Source organism: Synchiropus splendidus, chromosome 9 (genome assembly GCF_027744825.2).
Source record: "Synchiropus splendidus isolate RoL2022-P1 chromosome 9, RoL_Sspl_1.0, whole genome shotgun sequence".
In the NCBI taxonomy this organism is placed as follows: Eukaryota; Metazoa; Chordata; class Actinopteri; order Syngnathiformes; family Callionymidae; genus Synchiropus; species Synchiropus splendidus.
This window is the reverse complement of record NC_071342.1, coordinates 5478637-5497416: the sequence shown is the minus strand read 5'-3', so window position 1 is coordinate 5497416 and position 18780 is coordinate 5478637. Positions and strand designations below refer to the sequence as shown.

Here is an 18780-nt window from a genome sequence, read left to right as displayed (position 1 = left end):
ACTTATTGCTCTGCTAATATTCCACGGACTCACTAATGTAGTCAGTCACAAATGAGCGGCAGCATGATGATGGGACTTTAATTCCCCACTTTCAAACAATTTTCATATAAAACACACAAAGTTGGTTCCAACAATGCATCAGAAATGAGTCACAGCTGCACAATAAATAAAGTTGTTAACTCAGCTGCAGCTGTGACTTCACATGGAATAATCAGAAAACATGTCTTTACAAGTTTTAATTCCGGGAAATGAAAAATGTGCCTCTTAAGATTCCTTCTTTTCCTGGGGGTTTTGTCTGAAAACGGATTGCTGCAGGAAGATTTTTGTTGCAGTATAAACAAACTGTTAAAATTCTTTACAAACTGAATTTAAGACAACACGACAACAAAACATCTTCTGACCTTATTAAATCTTTGTCTGATCGAAACGCATCAAACCGTTATTGCACGTCATCACACCAGGTTCAAACCTGAATTATTTACATGTGAGCAGCAGATGACGCTTCATGAAACTGTGTTGTCCGTTTCAGCGCCCACTAGATGGCACTTTGTAATCTTTTCACAACTGTTTAGATGAAAACCTTATACAGTATCATATAAACTGATAGTTCCACCTGCCTCGCTCCGTAAGCGAGGGTGGTGTTTCATGAAGCTTCACCGGCAACTCATTACAATCAGTTCCAAAAGTGTCTTAGCAAACATACTGATTTGATTCGTGTTTTCTGCTTCTCCTCCAGATATTTACAATCATAATGGAGTTCATGTCTTTTCAAAACAACCAAACTTAGTAAAGCATTCATAGCTATTTTTGGTTTAGTTTGTTGGTGAATTGCAACAGTAAATCCTTGTTTTTATTCATTTAGTTCCTTAATTTTCTCTCACACAGTTCTATTTTTTAGTGAATAGTTTTTGTTTGTCATGGTGTCATGCTAATCATTGTGGAGATATCTGTAACAATGAATCATTCAACTCACAACAGTCGTCTGCAGCACAATGATCCACTAAACAATAACGTCAACAAGACATGGATGTGAAGTTCGAGCGAAATAAACCAATAAAACTCCACTTGTGGAGGATATTTTGCTCTCTGATCCGAAAACACCGGAAAATACAACGGTTAAAAAAAAAAAAAAGTTTCAAGTACGATCCTTCCAGATCACATGACTCGCATGAGTCGCTGCTGTTCCGCTGTGGTTGTCCGTGTGACAAACACAAGACACACCTTGTCTGTGTTTGTCTTTGAGTGGGAAGCTGTGCACTCTGGGCTCGGCTAGCCCTGATTGAGCTCGATGAGTCGTCCGGCGAAGACGGCGAGCGTTCCGATGATACACACGGCCATGAACACGCAGAGGAGGATGTGATCCAGAACCATGGCTACAAACTTCCACTCCTCTGCTGCCTGGAACCAAACGAACAAAGGGCTTAACAAGTGTGAGGGTGATTGTCGGCTCATTTGACTCTTGTTCCGTCAGCTAGCTGTGCAGAGGAGGTAAACATAGCAATACCCTCTCCGAGCGCATTCTTCTGTACATGCCGTGGCATGCCGTGGTCTCTAAAACTTACATTGTTCGACTCCTCGTCTGACTTCATGGTCTCTGCAATGTATTTGATGCCCTCAATGGCACTGCGGACGTCGGGGTTCTTGACGATGGGGGACTGGTAGGTGACTGTGGTGGGGGTGGGGTTGCCTGCGAAGCAAAACGTTGGTCACCTATTGTGAGGTGTTTATGATGGGCTGATGAAGCTTTGTCAAACAGTGCTGTCGCTCAAGTTAAAGATATGAAGTTTAAAATAAGTGTGTTGAACGGTGGGTTCCGGAAAAGACGATGCTGTTTCACAAAGCTTTCCCCTCACCTGAGATGTCAGAAATATCCATGTCAGTGGGGAACATGTTCTTCTGTCGAATCTCTTGACTTGGGCGCTTCATCGTGGAGAAGAACATCATGTTGGGGATTTTCTCGATGAAGACCTGAGACAACAAAATCTTTTCAGCCTCACCTGCCATCTTTCCGCCGGCTGCGGTTCCGAAGGAAGAAAGACCCACCTTGCGTATCCAGGCAGGCATCGTGTGTGTGCTGGGGGATCGGTGGTGCGTGTTGATGACGATGACGGTGATGATGATCGAGGCAATGACGAAGACCATGGTGAAGAGCATGTACTTCCCGATGAGCGGCACGGCGCTGGAGGTGGACGGGATTAGCTCCACGATGACCAGCAGAAACACAGTCAGGGACAGCAGGACAGAGATGGAGAGGGTCATCTTCTCACCTGGACGCACACCAAATATTGTGAGCTACAAATGCCTTTTATGGAAATACGAATGAATGAATGGAATGAACGTGAAAAGTTTTTTCGGAATGCAAACAAGTGAATGTGGATGTTTTAGTGAAATGCGAATGTGTGAACATGAATGCCAATGGAAACACAACGTTTTATAGGAATACAAACGAAAGAATGTGAAAATTTCAATGAAATATTAATGAACAACTAAGTTCTATTGGAATACCAATGAAAGGGTGTTTACGTTGTCCTTCCTTCCTTTCTTTGTTTCTGTGTTGCAAATGGACGGCATTGATACGCATTCCTTGTCAACAACCTTCTTCAGTCTCGCAGACATACGTACCAGAGTCGGTGGGCAAGTAGAAGACGAGTCCGGTCAGGAAGGAGAATAGGATGCAGGGAATGATGACATTGACAATGAAGTAGAGGGGCAGTCGCAGCATCAGGAAGTGGTATGTGATGTCCAGGTAGGGCGTATCTGGACAACACGTGTAGTAGACCCAGTGCTTCCAGCTCCGGTAGTCGGTCAACACCCACTCTCCGGACTCCATGAAGTTGCTGAGGTCTGGTCGGTCACTGTCCTGCGAGTTATATGGTTATAGAACAATAATGTAAAAAGGCTCTGTGTCAGTTTTCCCAAGTTCAACTTTCAGTTTTAGGGGTGAAAGACGACGAGCGTCAGAGTTCCGTTCTTCTACTGAAGTTCCCTTTCTGTCCTTCAACTTTCTCTCCTACATTACCCATCATGCACTTCTTTTCCATTCATTCTTTCAACCATCTGCCCTTCACTCCTCCTTTCCTTCTCCATCAAACCATCCGTCTCTCTTGCATTCATCGGTTTCCACAAGGCTCGAGTTGAGCTCTCCTGGACGGGCATTGAACCACCAATCTTTTCTGACATGGATACCTTCTTGGACGCCATTAAACGGGACTTCAGATGGAAAGGCAGCAGGGATTTATTTCTAATCAATCTGAGGGGATTATGACCACTTTAGAGTTGGGAATCATCAAAATTTTACAACAAGTGTTTAAAGGAAAGATAAATCTTTAATGATATATGAAACGGCTGTTTTCTCCTTGCGGGAGGTTAATGCAGATGTTTGATTGCTCTGCCCTTGTTTGAGGGAAGTTGGCGTGAGGAGAAAGCCTCACCGGGTTGATGATGACCAGTTTGCCGTCGTAGGTCCAGGTGCCCAGCTTCATGCTGCAGTTCTGCAGGTCGAAGGGGAAGTGCAGGACAATGATCTCGCAGTAGCTCTTGAAGATGGCGGGCGGGTTCCAGGTGATCTTCCCAGTGTACTCCAGCAGAACTTTAGTCTCATGACGAATGTTGAAGTCGCCGTCCGCACTGTGGAAGAACGATCGGGGGAGAGAAGGTAAGTACAGGCGATGAGGTTTGTGGTCACGCTGCTGCAGGCTCACTTGTTGTAGAGCACCAGGTCTGGTTTCCAGATGTCCGTGGACGGAATCCGGATCTTCGTGATGCCGCCGTACTCCTGAGGGTCCCACTTTAAGCTCACGTCTACCCATTGCTGCGGATGAGAACATTAGATTGAAGGTCAGAAAAGCAGTGAAGGAGTGATGACCCACCCAAAACTGGGTTTGTTTACTCGAGGTTAGAAGTAACAGAAGACAGAAACAGAAAACCACAAAACAGCTACAGTTTTTGTCTTGGGGAATGTGACGGCTCAAAAGTTTTTTTTCTTGCTGACCAGTACATCTCATTCACTCACTAGAACACACGATTTGGGGTGTGTAAAACATTGTTTTTTGAAACATCACTGATGTTTTGTGCTACCTGTCGAAGTCGAACATTGCTGGTCACGATCTGGTTGACTTCATCCTGACGGACACACAGAGAAACACACGTGAACAAAGTGCTCATTTTAACCCCTCCCACAAAACCTTTCTTGTCAGGTCCATTAATTCACATTAATATTTTTTTTGGCTTCTGTTTTGGTATTTAATGAGGTGGGTTTTGCACAAATGCTTCATTGTACTGGAACCTTGAGTCTCTTTAAAATATGATTATGATATGATGACATGATATATGATAAATATTACTGTGAAATTACATTTGATTGTAGTGACAACTGAACTAGAATAAAAAATGTTGAAGTGTTAAAGTCGGTGTGCAGTCATTTACAAGGTCAAACCGTAGAAGCAAAAAAGGCCGTACAAAGTGCACATGCTTTTTTGTTTTAGAAGTTCGAATCATTTAAAATGGATCGTGTAGCGTAGCTTTGCAATGGTTTTGGGTTTGGTTTGTTTACGTGTGAGTAGATTAAATATGGTTATTGATCACAATTGAAATAAAGAGTAATGAATCAGTTCTATTACTTGAATGGGCCCCGGATCCATTTGTTCTGGGAAATGTGGGCTCTGAGATCAAATAGGTTAAGGACCACTGGTTTACTCCACGCCCTACACTACACTGCTGTGGGACACAATATCGTCACTAATTTAAACATTAACTCACTCAAATTTAGTTAAGATTAAAGACCATCTCATTTAATCTAATCTAAAGTTTAAATTTATAGAGATTTCTCTTCAGCGCAGTTAGGATTTCCATTTTGAGAAGGCGCGTATCCGAATTGACTAAAGAAATCCAACACTGCCCTCGAGTGGCTAGATACTGTATTGCACTAGCTAAAGACGCTTTCATGAATTCTCCTGTTAAGACACACAACTGCTATTAAAGCGATGGTTCCGGGGTCAAATCGTATATTATATTCAGTAGTATAATTCAAACTCATATCATTTGAATGCAGAATCAAAAGATGAGATACGAGCAGCGATTAAAAAGTAGCTTTTATGACAGCTTGTGTCGCGGAAAAATGTTTACTATGAGCAAAGTAGTTTAATTTAACAACAACTAAGCAAAAGGACGGCAGATATTTTGAACAGTAATCAAGGCTTTTTTTCCCCTGAGAGACACTCCATGTGGGTCTAATCTTCAGTGTGATGTATAATGTGCCCTTATTTCTGGCTTTGTCTGTATTTCTGTGTTGTGCTTGAGACAGTGTAAGATGCACTTCTTCGAGGAACTTGGTGTGTCCAGTTGAGTTCCCTTAGAACCTTCAATGGAATGATCAGTTTTAAAAAACTGGATTTGGTGGAAATGCCTGTTGTGGCCTTAATAGAAAGCCTGTCTGCTAGAGAAAGATGGAGCGGTCTGCTCCTGTCAGATTGAGGTGGTGACTCTCTCACCACACTGATGAGCTGAATCAGCTGCAGGCCCACTGTGACCACCACAGCCTCGCTGAAGTGGTTCACCGGACGGACCACCTTGTTGTACTGAGAGAACAGGTGGCTGACCAGGCGGGTCTCTTCCTTGGAGCAGATGGCTGTACCTGAGACACAGAAACAATCCACTCAGTCGGCTTTTTCACCAGTTGCAAACACAGAACATGCGGTTCTCATGGAGAATACCCCAGACTGCAAAGAAGTGCAACAGTTTGCATTCATATTCCCCACCCAAGCCATCCAACTCAAATGGCTAACCTTAACCTGGACCTGAACCAAACTGAAACCCAATTATCATGACCTAGTTATTTTGAAGTCTTCATCCTCGGATTGAGGCTTAACCTCGTGGGGACCATATTCTCCCTCTTTTCAATTATCACCAGACTCTACTGAGACTCATCACCTATGAAAACCTGCTCCTGATCATCGTCTAGTCTCACTTAGTCAGCTGCTCCCACCAAAGCTACGTTCACATTATAAGCTATGTGACAAAAGCTTGTCAATAAAAACAAACAAAAAAAAACACCTTCAACTAGCAACTATCTCTGCTGTTGAGAGACTCAGCATCTGTTCCTGGAGACACCGATGCTGAAAACGACACTTGGTGTCTTCTGCGACAGGACTTACAGGTGGATAAAACAAGCACCCTCATCATGTAACCAGAGCAGTGGTTCTTAACCTTGTTGGAGGCACCGAACCCCACCAGTTTCATATGCTCATTCACCGAACCCGTCTTTAGTAAAAAATAAAATATGATACACTAACTGCAGACTAGACTGAGGGGTGGACCTCTGCGGCGGAGGCTCCACCGAACCCCTGAGACCGACTCACCGAACCCCTAGGGTTCGATCGAACCCAGGTTAAGAACCACTGAACCAGAGGGTTGAGCTCTCTCACAGGCAGAGAGCTGCTCACCACCGCTTCGAGCTATGCTTACACTTTTAAAGCAGAAGGCTCAGTCTGTGTGGAGCGTGCTTTGTGCCTTGCATTTCCGGAAACACACATCTCTCTTCCTCACAAAAAACTGTTTATCAGCCATATTATGGCTAATACTGTGATATTTAACAGTAGTTTTAACCATCCAATGCCGCAATTCTGTGATCACGGAAATCATCATCTTCCACCTGATACACAAATTTCCAATGCCGTGTGTGACATGGTAACAAGTCATCCCCACTAATGTGCAGAACACTTGGTGCCAGTCCTGATCATTGTGTTGGTCAATGTTCTATTTAGTTTTTCCTGTATTGGTGTCACCTCATCACATTGTCAAAATTACTTCTCGTAATATTTGCAGTGTTTTGATGCCATTTGAGTGATTTGGGGAATTTGCACTGTGAATAAAAGCTCTACCTTTCTATGTAAGCGCTAGCATTGAACACTATAAGATCATAGAAGGGATGGATGTCCTCCAAATGGCCTGTGAGTTTGAGATCCCTGCTCTACTGTCATAGGAACCAGAAGGACTGAAGAACTCACGGCGCCACCTTTCGTCACCGAGGTGAACTACTCATAGTTGCATTTTCAATCTACTGCATGTGAACAGGAAAAACATGACGCAATATACTCTCTGCTCTCTCCATGGAACCATCTCTGCTCGGTAGGCTCTGTCTTTGTACTGCAATTTCAATTAAACTTTTTTAAACAGAGCACCATCGACTGTGCTCTGAAAATAGATGTTATGAAGCTTCATCGCTTGGTGGAGCAACAGGTTTTATGAAAGCAAAGGCAGAAGAAAGGTCCAGGAGGAAGTGAATGTCGTGCCATCATCTCTCTCCTGTTTACAGTTAATGTGGTCAGGTCATGACCCAATGAGCTCCAAAGGCTGTGGAAACGTGGCGAGTAAGTTCAGTGTTAAGCTTTGCAGGGCTGCCTCAGTGTTTTAAACCACATCGAGCCACCGAGCCAAGTGACACACAGAGATGACACCGACTTTGGTTCACACATTCATCTGCGACTTTATTTTGGGTTCATCGCGTCTGAGCTCCGCAGAGAGTTGCGGCCATAAGTAGCTGACGCTCACATGCCTGCCATCACTTCCATACCGGAACTGGCCTCCGGGCACAAACCAGCTGATTGAACTGATTCACACGACAGACATTTGCCTGGTTTACAACACGAAACTGGAGACGTAGAGGGGGACAGGAAGAGACAGGAATGATCAGATGACAGACAGGAAGGAACAGACCACAGGGTCAACAGACCTGCTGGCCAACGGACTGACATTGCTCATTGGTAAAACCTCTGACGTGAGTATTGTGTCAGCTGCCGATCACTTCTCAGCACAGACAGGCTGTTTCGCAAAAACCGGCTCAGCCCGATCCGTCGGACATTCAGTACGGATCAGTCGGAGTTCAGAACAATTAACCTGTGTTTAACACCTCTTTAAACACACACAACTTTTCGAGGAGTCTTAAACCCCTTCTTTTACGAGCTCGTAAATAATTCAGCGCTCATGAAACATGGACCGTAAAAAAACGTCGCAGCCCAGACAGACGGCCGCAGACAAATTATTGTTCAAAAGCAGCATTGTAGCAGCACAATCTGTCTTTATAGGAGAAGTTAACATATATTACCATAGTGAAGAGCCGAAAATGACCCGACATCTGCTGTGATCAGGGAGTGTTTCTACTAATGGTCGATAAATTGTGGCTCATTACAGTCCACCTCGTCATTTTCTCCCCCTCACAAGGACAAACAGATCCCATAAAGCTTCATGAATACATTCAACTCCAAATGACTTCTGTTCACTGTCGACAGAGTCGCAGTTGTCAGTGTTTGGTTATCAAGAACACATGTTTATATTCACTCACACTAAAAATGGAATCTCATTACCATTTAAAAAAGATATTATTTGATTCACTTGGTCTTTCACATCACTTTCAATTCTCGAATAAAGAGCAATGACTATTGTGCCACTTTAAGCGTATGTGAGGATCCCAGAGATCCAACATCATTTGCGGTTATTCATGTGGTTCCTGCAGGGGTGATTCTTTTAAAGGGCCTCCTTTAATAGAAAAGATTTTCCTTGGGTTGAATGTTATCGGCATGGTGAGCAAGTTAAAGTGTGAAAGGTTCCAAACCCGTCAGGAAGTACCTGTGCACTCATGTGACCCACTCACACTAGTGGCGCTCCTCCCTCACAAGTAGTCAGCAGTTTCCTGCCACCATAGAGAATTCCCTCTTCCTCTCAAGTTGTACTAAAAAAGTTTGGAGTCATTGGAATGCAGAAACAAGTTAGTGGACAGTCAACATGGTGAATTGCAGAGTAGCCCTTTATCAACTGTGGCAGGATATTAATGGAACAAAACATTTGGACTCTGTTGTCTGTGGGTCCATCAGATCCTTCAGAGGAACTCGGTGCACTGTGCACGGTGCACTGCATTTGCAGCCTCCACACGTCACCATAAAATCTAGGCTCTTAGCAGTTAACATGCCACGATCTATCAATGGAATTATGTTTTTCTTCAGCATTTGATGGGGTAAATGTTGCCTGAAAGTGTTAGAAGCACACGGAAGCTGTGAACTTGTCGCCTCAAATGCATCCCATACTGCCATATTGTCAAGCTCAGCACGATGGACTGGTGGTTAGTGCTGCAGCCTCTGCAGTCACAGGTTCGATACCAGCTAGAGGGAACTGTTGTGAAGTGAAGCAGGTGAACTGATGACTGAACAGTAAAATAAGTCAAAAGCCTGTGAGGAAGAAAGTGAACAGGAACAGGTTTTTAATATACGGCCAGTGTATGTGTCAATTTTCTGTTTTTTTAAAACTGCTTTTCTGTTTTTCACACTGGGGACGATTTTAGGGCAATGGTACTCTTATACGGCTGAATTGGTGTTGGGGTAAAGCTGCTCCAGTGTCTCAGATGAAGCTTTGTTTTGGTTGAAGAGTCATGTAATGAAGCCTTTAGCTGCACTTTTCAGCTGTATCCCAGTAGCAGCTCAGATCTTTCTCAATACGACCCCGCAGATTAGCGCACGGCTGCTTGCTTTGTTACCCAAGTCGCATCCTTCGCATGTTATTCCTGGAATCTGCCGGCCATTCACACTCCATGAGCTGTGGGGGACTGGATCAAGTTTCCTGTAGCCAGCAGTTGTGTTGGCACACAGCACATTTAAGGTTCATGTTTTGCAGTTTTCATTCACAGGATTTCTTTCTCAGATCTAGATGGGTCAGACGTGTGTTTATGTCAATGGCTGCCTGTTGTCTCGGCCCGTGTGCTGCCCGGGACTGTTGTCGGGCTAACAGGCTTTGATCAGGCTACGATCAAAAATAGAAACGGGGTGCGATGGAGGAGCCACTTGGAGCTGTCAATCACTTCCTTCTCCTAACTCCAATTTCCATCTAGACGCTGAGCTGCCGCCGGACAGCTAAGCTGTTACTTCAGAACCTTCAGTTCAGAGCAGTCCAGTTGGTTTCATCATGTGCTGCATGCTCGCAACGTTTTCATATTGAACTAATTCCAGCCATAAAACAGCTGCAATCGACTGACAACACGCAGCTGAACACCAACATCAGGTTGGAGAAAATCAGGGGCTGTTGCAGTGATCTGCGACTTATTTGCACTTACATCTTGAGAATACCAATTTCCTGTAACTCATTCTGATCAGACAAAATAAGATGGACTGACGAAGCCTCACGGAGCACATTCGCCATTTTCTGAGTCCACTAGATGAACACGCAGCTCTGAACAACAGTACGAATGAAACGTTATGTTTTTTAAATGGAGAGCGCCACCTACTGAGCTCTGAAAACTTTTTCACAAAGCTTCATCCGAAAAAGCAGTTTAATTTATGTTTCATGTATTTTAGGGGACAACTAATAGTCATAAATGCTTCATTATTCATGCGGAAAAGTATCAACCCTCTGAGCTCTGAAAGTGATGACGCTGTTTCATGAAGCTTCATCGATGGCCCCAGCTTCTGGACGTGTTCTTAAAAAAAAGGTTTTTAATTCATTTCTTTTTTTCCCCCCAAGGTTTGTTCTATACAAAAAGTGATACTGTCAATGATGTTTTTGATGACTGTATCAGAGTAAAAGTAAGGCTCACCAACTCGCATCACAATGCTTGGTCGTGATGGATAGGTGAGGTTTCATGAAACAGTACCCTGATTTTCAGAGGCTGTTAAATGCTTAGACATGAATAGCTAATTCAATGAAACATCAAATCATTTTTCTAGACCAAGAGTGCCATCTAGTGGCATCTGAAAATTGGGACACTGTTTCATCAAACCTGCACTACTGTTTCGTGATACCTCATCCACCAATCACTAATGCTTGGGAACCTCACAACTTCCAGTGGAACTGAAACGAAACACAAAAGACCTATTGTCTAACATTTTGCCTGTAAAGCAGCAGCAATTCAATAACCCACATTGTCAGCCAAAATGCAGCACCAGTGTACAAAGGCTCTCTTCAAAGGTACCCAGTCTTTTTGAAGTGTCGCCTCTAGTGTGCCTCTTCGTTGCTCATTCTCTCAGTTTATGACAATGTTTCAATAAATTCACTCTCATGCCTTCATTAAATGAATGAATTGTGGTTTGTAAACATACTTTCTGGGTTTGAGGTTCTTCGCATCCTGCTTTCAATTTGCCTAAAATCCTCCGGAAAAATCAAACTGAAAACCTGTCATGAACTGAAAATAGTCCAACTTGGTAGCTCACCATAGCTGACCAAAGCAAGAAGCTGGACCAATTTAGAGGGATAGAACACAAACGCAAGGACCTTGCGCCATATATGCATTCCCAGATTATTATGGTGACCAGAAAAAACTTGAAATTAAATTAGAACTTGGACTGCAACAAGTGATTATATTGATAGTCAACTTGTCACCGACTAGGAATGGGCGATAACTTATCTTACACGATATACCGCCAAACACAATTGCCACAATGACAATTCTGCATCTCACAATAGATTCGATAAACACGCAGCTCACATGTGAACATGACGAGACCGTGACAGTGCGCCGCGCTCTCCAGCGCCGCTGCGTGTGACAGCCGACACTGGCATGTGACATTTGCGGAGAGTGTGGTGGATTGTAGTTTTAAACGTATTTTTAATACAGGGAACCTTTGATAATGACACTGGTCGACAGTGAGTCTCTGGATCAGTGTTTATTTTATTAGATGGAGTGGTCCTCATAGGTTCTCTGACGCGGTCGTCTGCCTTGGCTCACATCAACACATGTACGTCTCCCTGCATGTGCTGGTGCCTCGGTAAAACACAGTGGTGAAAATAGATGGATATTGGACGGACCTCCGCTCCGGTATTGGCGGCGACTTCCTCTTCTGCGTCCCCATTAGGGTTCACTGATCTCGGACACACTCTCACAGGCAGCGCTAATGCTACGACCCAGCATCAGTTAGGGACCATCAACAAATTCTAAAACAGGAATAGAATATGACTAAATGATCATTTATTCATATTATTTCTGATATTTTTTTTTCAATATATCTAGGAAACGTGTCCAGACTGGTCCATAGTTAAAGTCAACTGTTAAGAGACATGAGACACAGCAGACAGACGGCTCAATAAGTTTCATCATAAAACAGTTTCAAGAAAGACTGTAGTGTGTCCAATGAAAATGTATTTATCGTGATAATTATCGTTATCGCAGTAATTACAACATTGTCCATATCGTCCATCCCTGTCACCTACTATTGTAGCAGTTAGTTGACTCGTCAGAAGATGACGTTTACGATTTGACGAACCTCCACATCCAGTCACAGCTTCGGGAACACAGAAGAAGTGGAGCTAAGTATGGGCTGGGAATGCTCTTGGGCAGAAACATGACCTTATTAATATCAAGAAAACGGTTCTAATTCAATTGATGTCATGTGAGAGAACATCACCATGTTTTCATCATGAATTAGTCGAAGTGATCTTGAGAGCACAGGAACGCTACAACCCTGAATACATAGATCACTCCAGTCCGGTGTGGCGGAGTCCGTCTACAATTGACAGAACGTCTACAACTTGCCTGAGCAACATGACTCATGTTGGTGGGTTGAAGATACTGATCAATATGTTGCATGACATGAGTGGCTTCTTTCACTCAGTTGATCTTATTGCGCTCTAACTTGTGAGGTGGATGGCTGACACCCTGAGTATCAAGGGCCCGGTCATTCTGTTTAAAATGAGGCGGAGGAAACTAACTGCAAACCAGCTCTAGCAAGCATTTCTCCAGTCACGTTGTCGCCAATCGTATGAAGAGAAACCCACGCTTCTGCTCTGGTGTTCCAGGCTCTGCTAAAGTGCAGCTAATATTTTCTTGCATAAACTTCAATTAACTCAAATCAAAGGCAGTGCAGATGAAGCGATCGCATCATGCAGTAAATCGTCGTTTTAAAGAGCTATCCAAACAATCGTAGCAGCAGCTCTGTGTTCAAGGACGTGATGTGATCAATCCTTACAACAGCTCCGTAATTATTTAATTATAAAAAAATATATGTTTACGTTCTCACTGTCTTTGTTTGATAAACTGACATATAAACACCCGCTTGTAAATATTTATCACAGCAGATCTCGGCTTCTCGCGGTGCAGACCTTCCCGAGATTTACAGCCCAGCGCCATCTTTTATTGCACATCTGCAGTGATGCAGATAATGTCCAACTGTTGGCTGACAGGCAGCATCCATTTATCCTGACACAGCACACCCATCAGACCCTCGTAACAATCTGTCACCGCAGCCTTTAAAAAAAATATGCCAGCGCTTAAACAAATGTTGTAAATCTGCGTCGAATGCTGGAGACTGAATTACTGGTGAGGGCTTGGATGAGACGAAAATAAAGGGCGTAATTTGAGTTCCACGTCTTTCTTCTTCTTCTCACCTCCTTCTCAGGAGCCTTTCCAGGGCAGGAGAGTAATTTCTTTGGAACAATGGCATCTTTTTAGCTCAAAAGTTTACTAACAGCATGCACCACCTTCGAAGCTAGCTTCCCTTAATGCAATTCCCGGCAGATCTCTTTGGAGTGAAGTGGAGGTTTCACCTCACAGAGATGAGAAAAGAAGTCTGATTTAACTGGACTCATGCTCTTCTTTTTCCACCGCTTGCAGTCAGAGTCATGCCACGTATCGTGATGTCCACATGTTGGCCCTCACAGCAAATTTCTCAGGGGTACCAGAGCTACCCTCAGAACTCTAAAACAGGGGGATCAGTTCTGTCATTTTTACTACCTAATGTTTGATTAAGTAGTGATGAAGCTTCGTGAAACATTGTCATCAGTTTCGGGGCCACTAGATGGCGCTCTCTCGTGTTATCTGAATTGAACTTTTTTATGTTAAGCCTCATCATTTTTAGTGTTTGACAGTGTTTGACTTCTCAGCCCATCCAAATTGATGAGTTATTCCGAAAATAGCTATTTTCAAACTATGGGTATGTAAGCATCAGAATCACTGATACATGAGTGCACCATGCAGGTCATCCTCTTCACCAGTGAATGACCAATAGGATGAGGTCAGATGCAATACCAGGTGGTTAAGATCCTGGTGCTGTATGAGAAAGTCAGTGGCATGAAAGCAGTGTGAGGGCAGCGCAGGACATGTAAGAGGCCAGTGAGACAGTGGTGAGGCGGTGTGAAGGAGGGATCAAGGTGAGAGTGGGATGATGTCAGCGCTTCTTGTCTGCTAAGGTTATGCCCTCTGTGCTTGTACAGATCATCTGGTCTTCCTCTTTGATTCACTTGTGCACAACAGCAATTCTCTCACCTTGATTTCAAATTCATGGCTGGAGAGCTCAACATTCACCAGCAAAACCCCCAGAAAGTCATTACGGGTAATGGTGGAATGTAAAGCTTCATGTTTGAGAGTGAGTATTTTGGACTCAAAGCGAGTCGATGAGGAGAAGAATGTGGCAGAACATCTGCAGGGTGAGAGTGCAATCTTCCCCAGAGACAACGTGTACACAAACAGCCACGTGTCCTCAGCAAAGTTGCAGACTTTACAGTCTTGATAGATCAGCACTGCAGCCACATCAGCTGTGCACAATTCCTGGAATACAGACTGTGGAAGAGGGAATGAGGACAATGCTCAACTGCCCTCTTCAGGCTTCTTTACCCGAAGGACAAAAGGCTAAGGCTGTTTTGGCAAAGATGCTTACAGTCTACTCTGAGTGTCCAGTGGACGACGGAGCTCCAGTCAGAACCATTCCAAAAAATAAATCAGCAGAACACAAATGAAAAACACAGGAACAAGATCAAACTGTCTGAGGTTAATATGAGGAGCAGACAAAAATGATGGGGGCCACAGGGGACCATACAACTTCGTCTCAACAATGTTTTGTCTGGTTGGCTATTTTAACTCTTTGTGTAGTTAAAGTTGATGTATTGACTTTTTATGCAAAAGCAATTCAGGTTTTTGCACAAAACAATCATATGAACTTTAAGTTGATGGAACTAATCACCTCGCAACATACTGGTGAGTAATGACTTCATAAGTGCATAAAATTAAAATATTTAAAAAATGATGAAAGCAGATTTTTTATTAAGCAGCGTTTTTTTTTATTTTATTTTGCTCTTCCAGTGTGCCGTTTTTATTTTCTCTACATATTGATTTTTTTTCATTAATAATTCTTTATTTATGAACTTTGCTATGCTACTACTAATAACAATAATGTTTTTATGAGTTTGAATATATGTAAATATATGTGTCATTAAACAGCAACAATAATAATAAAGAATAAATAATGATATGTTTCACAATAATTAAAGTTATATGCCACAAATATAAGTAAATAATAACTGAAATGTCAAGTCACTCAACCTGGGTAGATTGAACCCAAGTCTTCAACCTGTCTTTCTCAAGAGCCAAATGCGATGGCGCGTGTTTAATACTCTTCTCCACTTACGGAACATGATCCTGGATGCAGCACAACTTTTACGACTGAATCTGGCGCGGGTCACCAAATACCTCAGGGACAGAGCTAATGTTGATTTGCTGAGACCCAGTTCTGATCACTCGGAAGATCTTCTGGACTGACGGATCACACTGGCAGTAACAAACACACGTTCAGGATCACTCACCGGCAAATACAGACAGAATCCACGTCAGAAAGATCTGGAACCTCGTCAGATTCATATCTCCACGACAGAGCGAAACCTACTGCAGCAGCGTCACAGAATAAATAACGACTCTTGGCTTCGCAAGCACGACGTAGCGATGGTAAGTGTGAGGAGCTGGATCGCACAGTCGGTGAACTCTCAGCTCTGGTTTCTCATGGCAAACTTTCGTCCACCTCCCCCTCCCGACCTCATCCAAGTCTCTCACCACAGTTCAAGGCACGGGAGACAGGTGGACTGTGAGAGTGTGTGCGTGTGTGCGTGTGTGTGTGTTCTTGTACTTTTGAGAAGTTGTATGAGTTTTTAATCAACAGAGTGAGGACATTCTTGCAAAGTGAGGGCATTTTGGCTGGTCCTCACTTTGTGAAGCCTTAAAACTAGAAAACACCTAGGTTATTATAACTGGGTTGTAGTTTGGTTAAGAGTAAAGGTTAAGTTTAGCCATCTGTTTTAGATGGTTAGGTTTAGGGAGAGAGGCTGGGGACAGCATTATGTTCATGTAAGTCAATGACAGTCCTCACTAAGCCAGGAAGACAAACGTGTGCGTGTGTGTGTGTGTCTCGCTCACATCATTTCACATACACGTGGATGATGTTTCACTGCCAGTTCCTGGTGTCTAATGTCAGTTGGAACACAAGACTGGGCACAGTCAGGGCTAAACGTGGGCCATTGTGGGGGCAAGGACTAACAGATGGACTCAGTTGGAGACAGCAAGAGAGACAGACAGAGACGGAGAGGCAGACAGCTGAGAGCTGTCACTGATGGAATGAGAGGCATTCCCACACATGCTGCCTTCCCACCATCCTGCAACCCCCCCACCATCACCACCGTGCCCGCCAAGGTCATTACAGTTAACGAAAACCAATGGAAAAACTAAAACTACAATTCTAAATCATAAGGTATTTTCTTGAACTGTAGCTGGAATTCAAATCGAGGTTCCGGCTTTATTTTGAAAGTCTTGTGGGAGGAAGTAACTCGGACTGAGGAGTGTGTAGTTTTTCTGATGCAGTGTTGAAACAAACAGTGTCTTCCGAATATTCCTGTTAACGTTTGGTCATTTCTGTCTCATACGACTAATAAGAAGCTCGGTTACATTGGCGGCAGTGTGGGAATTTCCCATACCCCAACAGCAAAATCAAGTCTCACTTATGGGAACACTTATGGGACATGTTGAGTTTGTGTTATCATTTGCTAACTGTTAGTTAGCACCATAAGTCTAGGTAGCAGAAGATTCCACGACAAGTAAGGTGAGAAGAGGGAGGGGTGTCAAGAGGAGCTTAGTATCTTGGGCTGGGCGTTACAGTGGAACAAAAATAAACAAAAATAAAAATGAAACAAAAATAAAAATGAAACAAAAATAAAAATGAAAGTTTTTCATAAACTGATAACTGACTGAAAGTGCATTGTCTCTTCACAAAACTAATGAAAACAAAACAAAATTATAACAAAATTGTCCTTTGATTTCTTCATTATTTCGTAAAGAAGCATTTTGAGAGGATTTAAAATCTATTTATTGTGACTCGGATGGTTTTACGACATCTGTCGGCCAGGTGCGGCAAGTCTGTGATGTCACATGTTGACGACCGAACGTGACCACGGTGGCTGGCACAATGGGGGCAGTTTGGCAAAACCTCATCATCCCAAACTTAATTCCGTTTTTTACGTGGTGTCTTTTGTTGAGTTTTTATTACTGACTATTTCAATCTTGAAGATTGAAGATTGAAATACCCCATATCGAAGGGAAAAAAAGCAACAAATTAAAAAAACTAAAACTAGCCAATCCACTCTAAAAACTAATTAAAACTGACTGAATTTGAAAGACCAAAATTCAAAACTAGATAAAAAGGAAAACTAATGAAAAATCCAAAACTATTATAACTTTGGTCCCTGCAAGATCAACAGCACACAGGTGTCACTGTGCAGCTGAAACCATTTTTTTTCTTTTCTTTTCTTTTCTTTTTTTTCAAACAAATAGTCTTGAAGCATTTACATTATTATTATTTTTTTCAGGATCAATTTAAATCCTGCACATTAAAAACATTATAAAAACATTATTTGTACTCAAAAAGATTCTAAATTAATTTATCACCCATTTTATATTAATTTGATCACTTGAATAGCATTGAATTAAAAAATGTATTTAGACAGTATTTATTTATTTTAAACTCCAAACAACTATAATTTAGCGCGTTAAACTTTTGGAAATGGAATTAAACCTCAACAGCCTCGGCGTGTCTGTTTATCAGTGGAATGAACACAAAGCTTACACCAGCACTAGATGGCAGTACAAGACTAACTCATGGCCTCCAGGAGTCACCCAAGGTAGAAGAGTTTGCTGCGTAGTGGATCCGTGTGCCTATCTATTCGAGCATTTGCGGCTCACTCTCTGTTTACACTCAGAGGTTCTGGTCGCCACACAATTCAGCTTTTGTTATCCGTCCATCTCTGTGTCCTCACCTGTCCCTCAGCGTCGGCCTTCTCAGTCTTTGTCAGGTTCTCTCCTCTCTCAGGCTCTCGCTGTGAACAAAAGTCCCCTTGAATAGAAGTATTAATAACACTGTCCATTATTTCAACTCTCTTTGTCTCCTTTGTTACACGGACGCACAAAAAATGGTCACTAAAAGTATCTGAAACAGAGAAGAGCATTATCTATTCTGAAGAATGACTGTGACTGGATCAGTTCAGAGGGAGGCAGATCAGCGCCACCAGAACTGGAGTTGCTTCAGTCGCCAAGATTCGCTGTGAAACAAAACAAAAGCTATTTCAGTTTCTAGCAGGAAACCGTGTCATGAGCGTGGAGAAGTCAAGGATGACACAAGTGGAGGGGAAAGACTGAGTTATCTGTAGCAGAGGTGTTTTCAGCATCTAATAAAGAAGTCACCAAATCACCTATGAGGGTTTCAAGGAGCAATTCTTTCACAGGAAGTGAGAGGAGCGATCATTCTTGAGGCGGGAGGAAAGAATTTTGCAGAACTCCTTGTCAAATGTACATTTGCTTTTACACTTTTTACGCTATTAAGGCCGAGGCTTAAAACAGACCTCTGATGTATGTTGACCCTACACTGCATGCGCGTCATATTCCCACCCTCCTTGTTAAGATGGAGTCATGTGCGACAGCAAACACTCACATTTGCCAACAAATATTGCCACCAAAGGCCACAAGGTAACGATTCTGAATATATATATATATATATA

The 18780-nt window shown here is 42.9% G+C and overlaps 1 protein-coding gene across 1 annotated transcript; it reads right to left on the bottom strand.

Annotated features, from left to right (window-relative positions):
- Positions 1–193: 193 nt before the first annotated feature.
- On the bottom strand, positions 194–15604 carry LOC128765351 (acetylcholine receptor subunit alpha-like). Its single transcript, XM_053876049.1, has 10 exons — positions 15550–15604; positions 5490–5632; positions 4078–4122; positions 3702–3811; positions 3432–3627; positions 2623–2860; positions 2044–2267; positions 1854–1968; positions 1563–1687; positions 194–1398 (listed from the first exon to the last, which is right to left on the bottom strand). The coding sequence occupies exons 1-10, from the start codon at positions 15602–15604 to the stop codon at positions 1270–1272; spliced, it is 1380 nt and encodes a 459-aa protein (XP_053732024.1). The 3' UTR covers positions 194–1269.
- Between the last annotated feature and the right edge of the window lie 3176 nt (positions 15605–18780).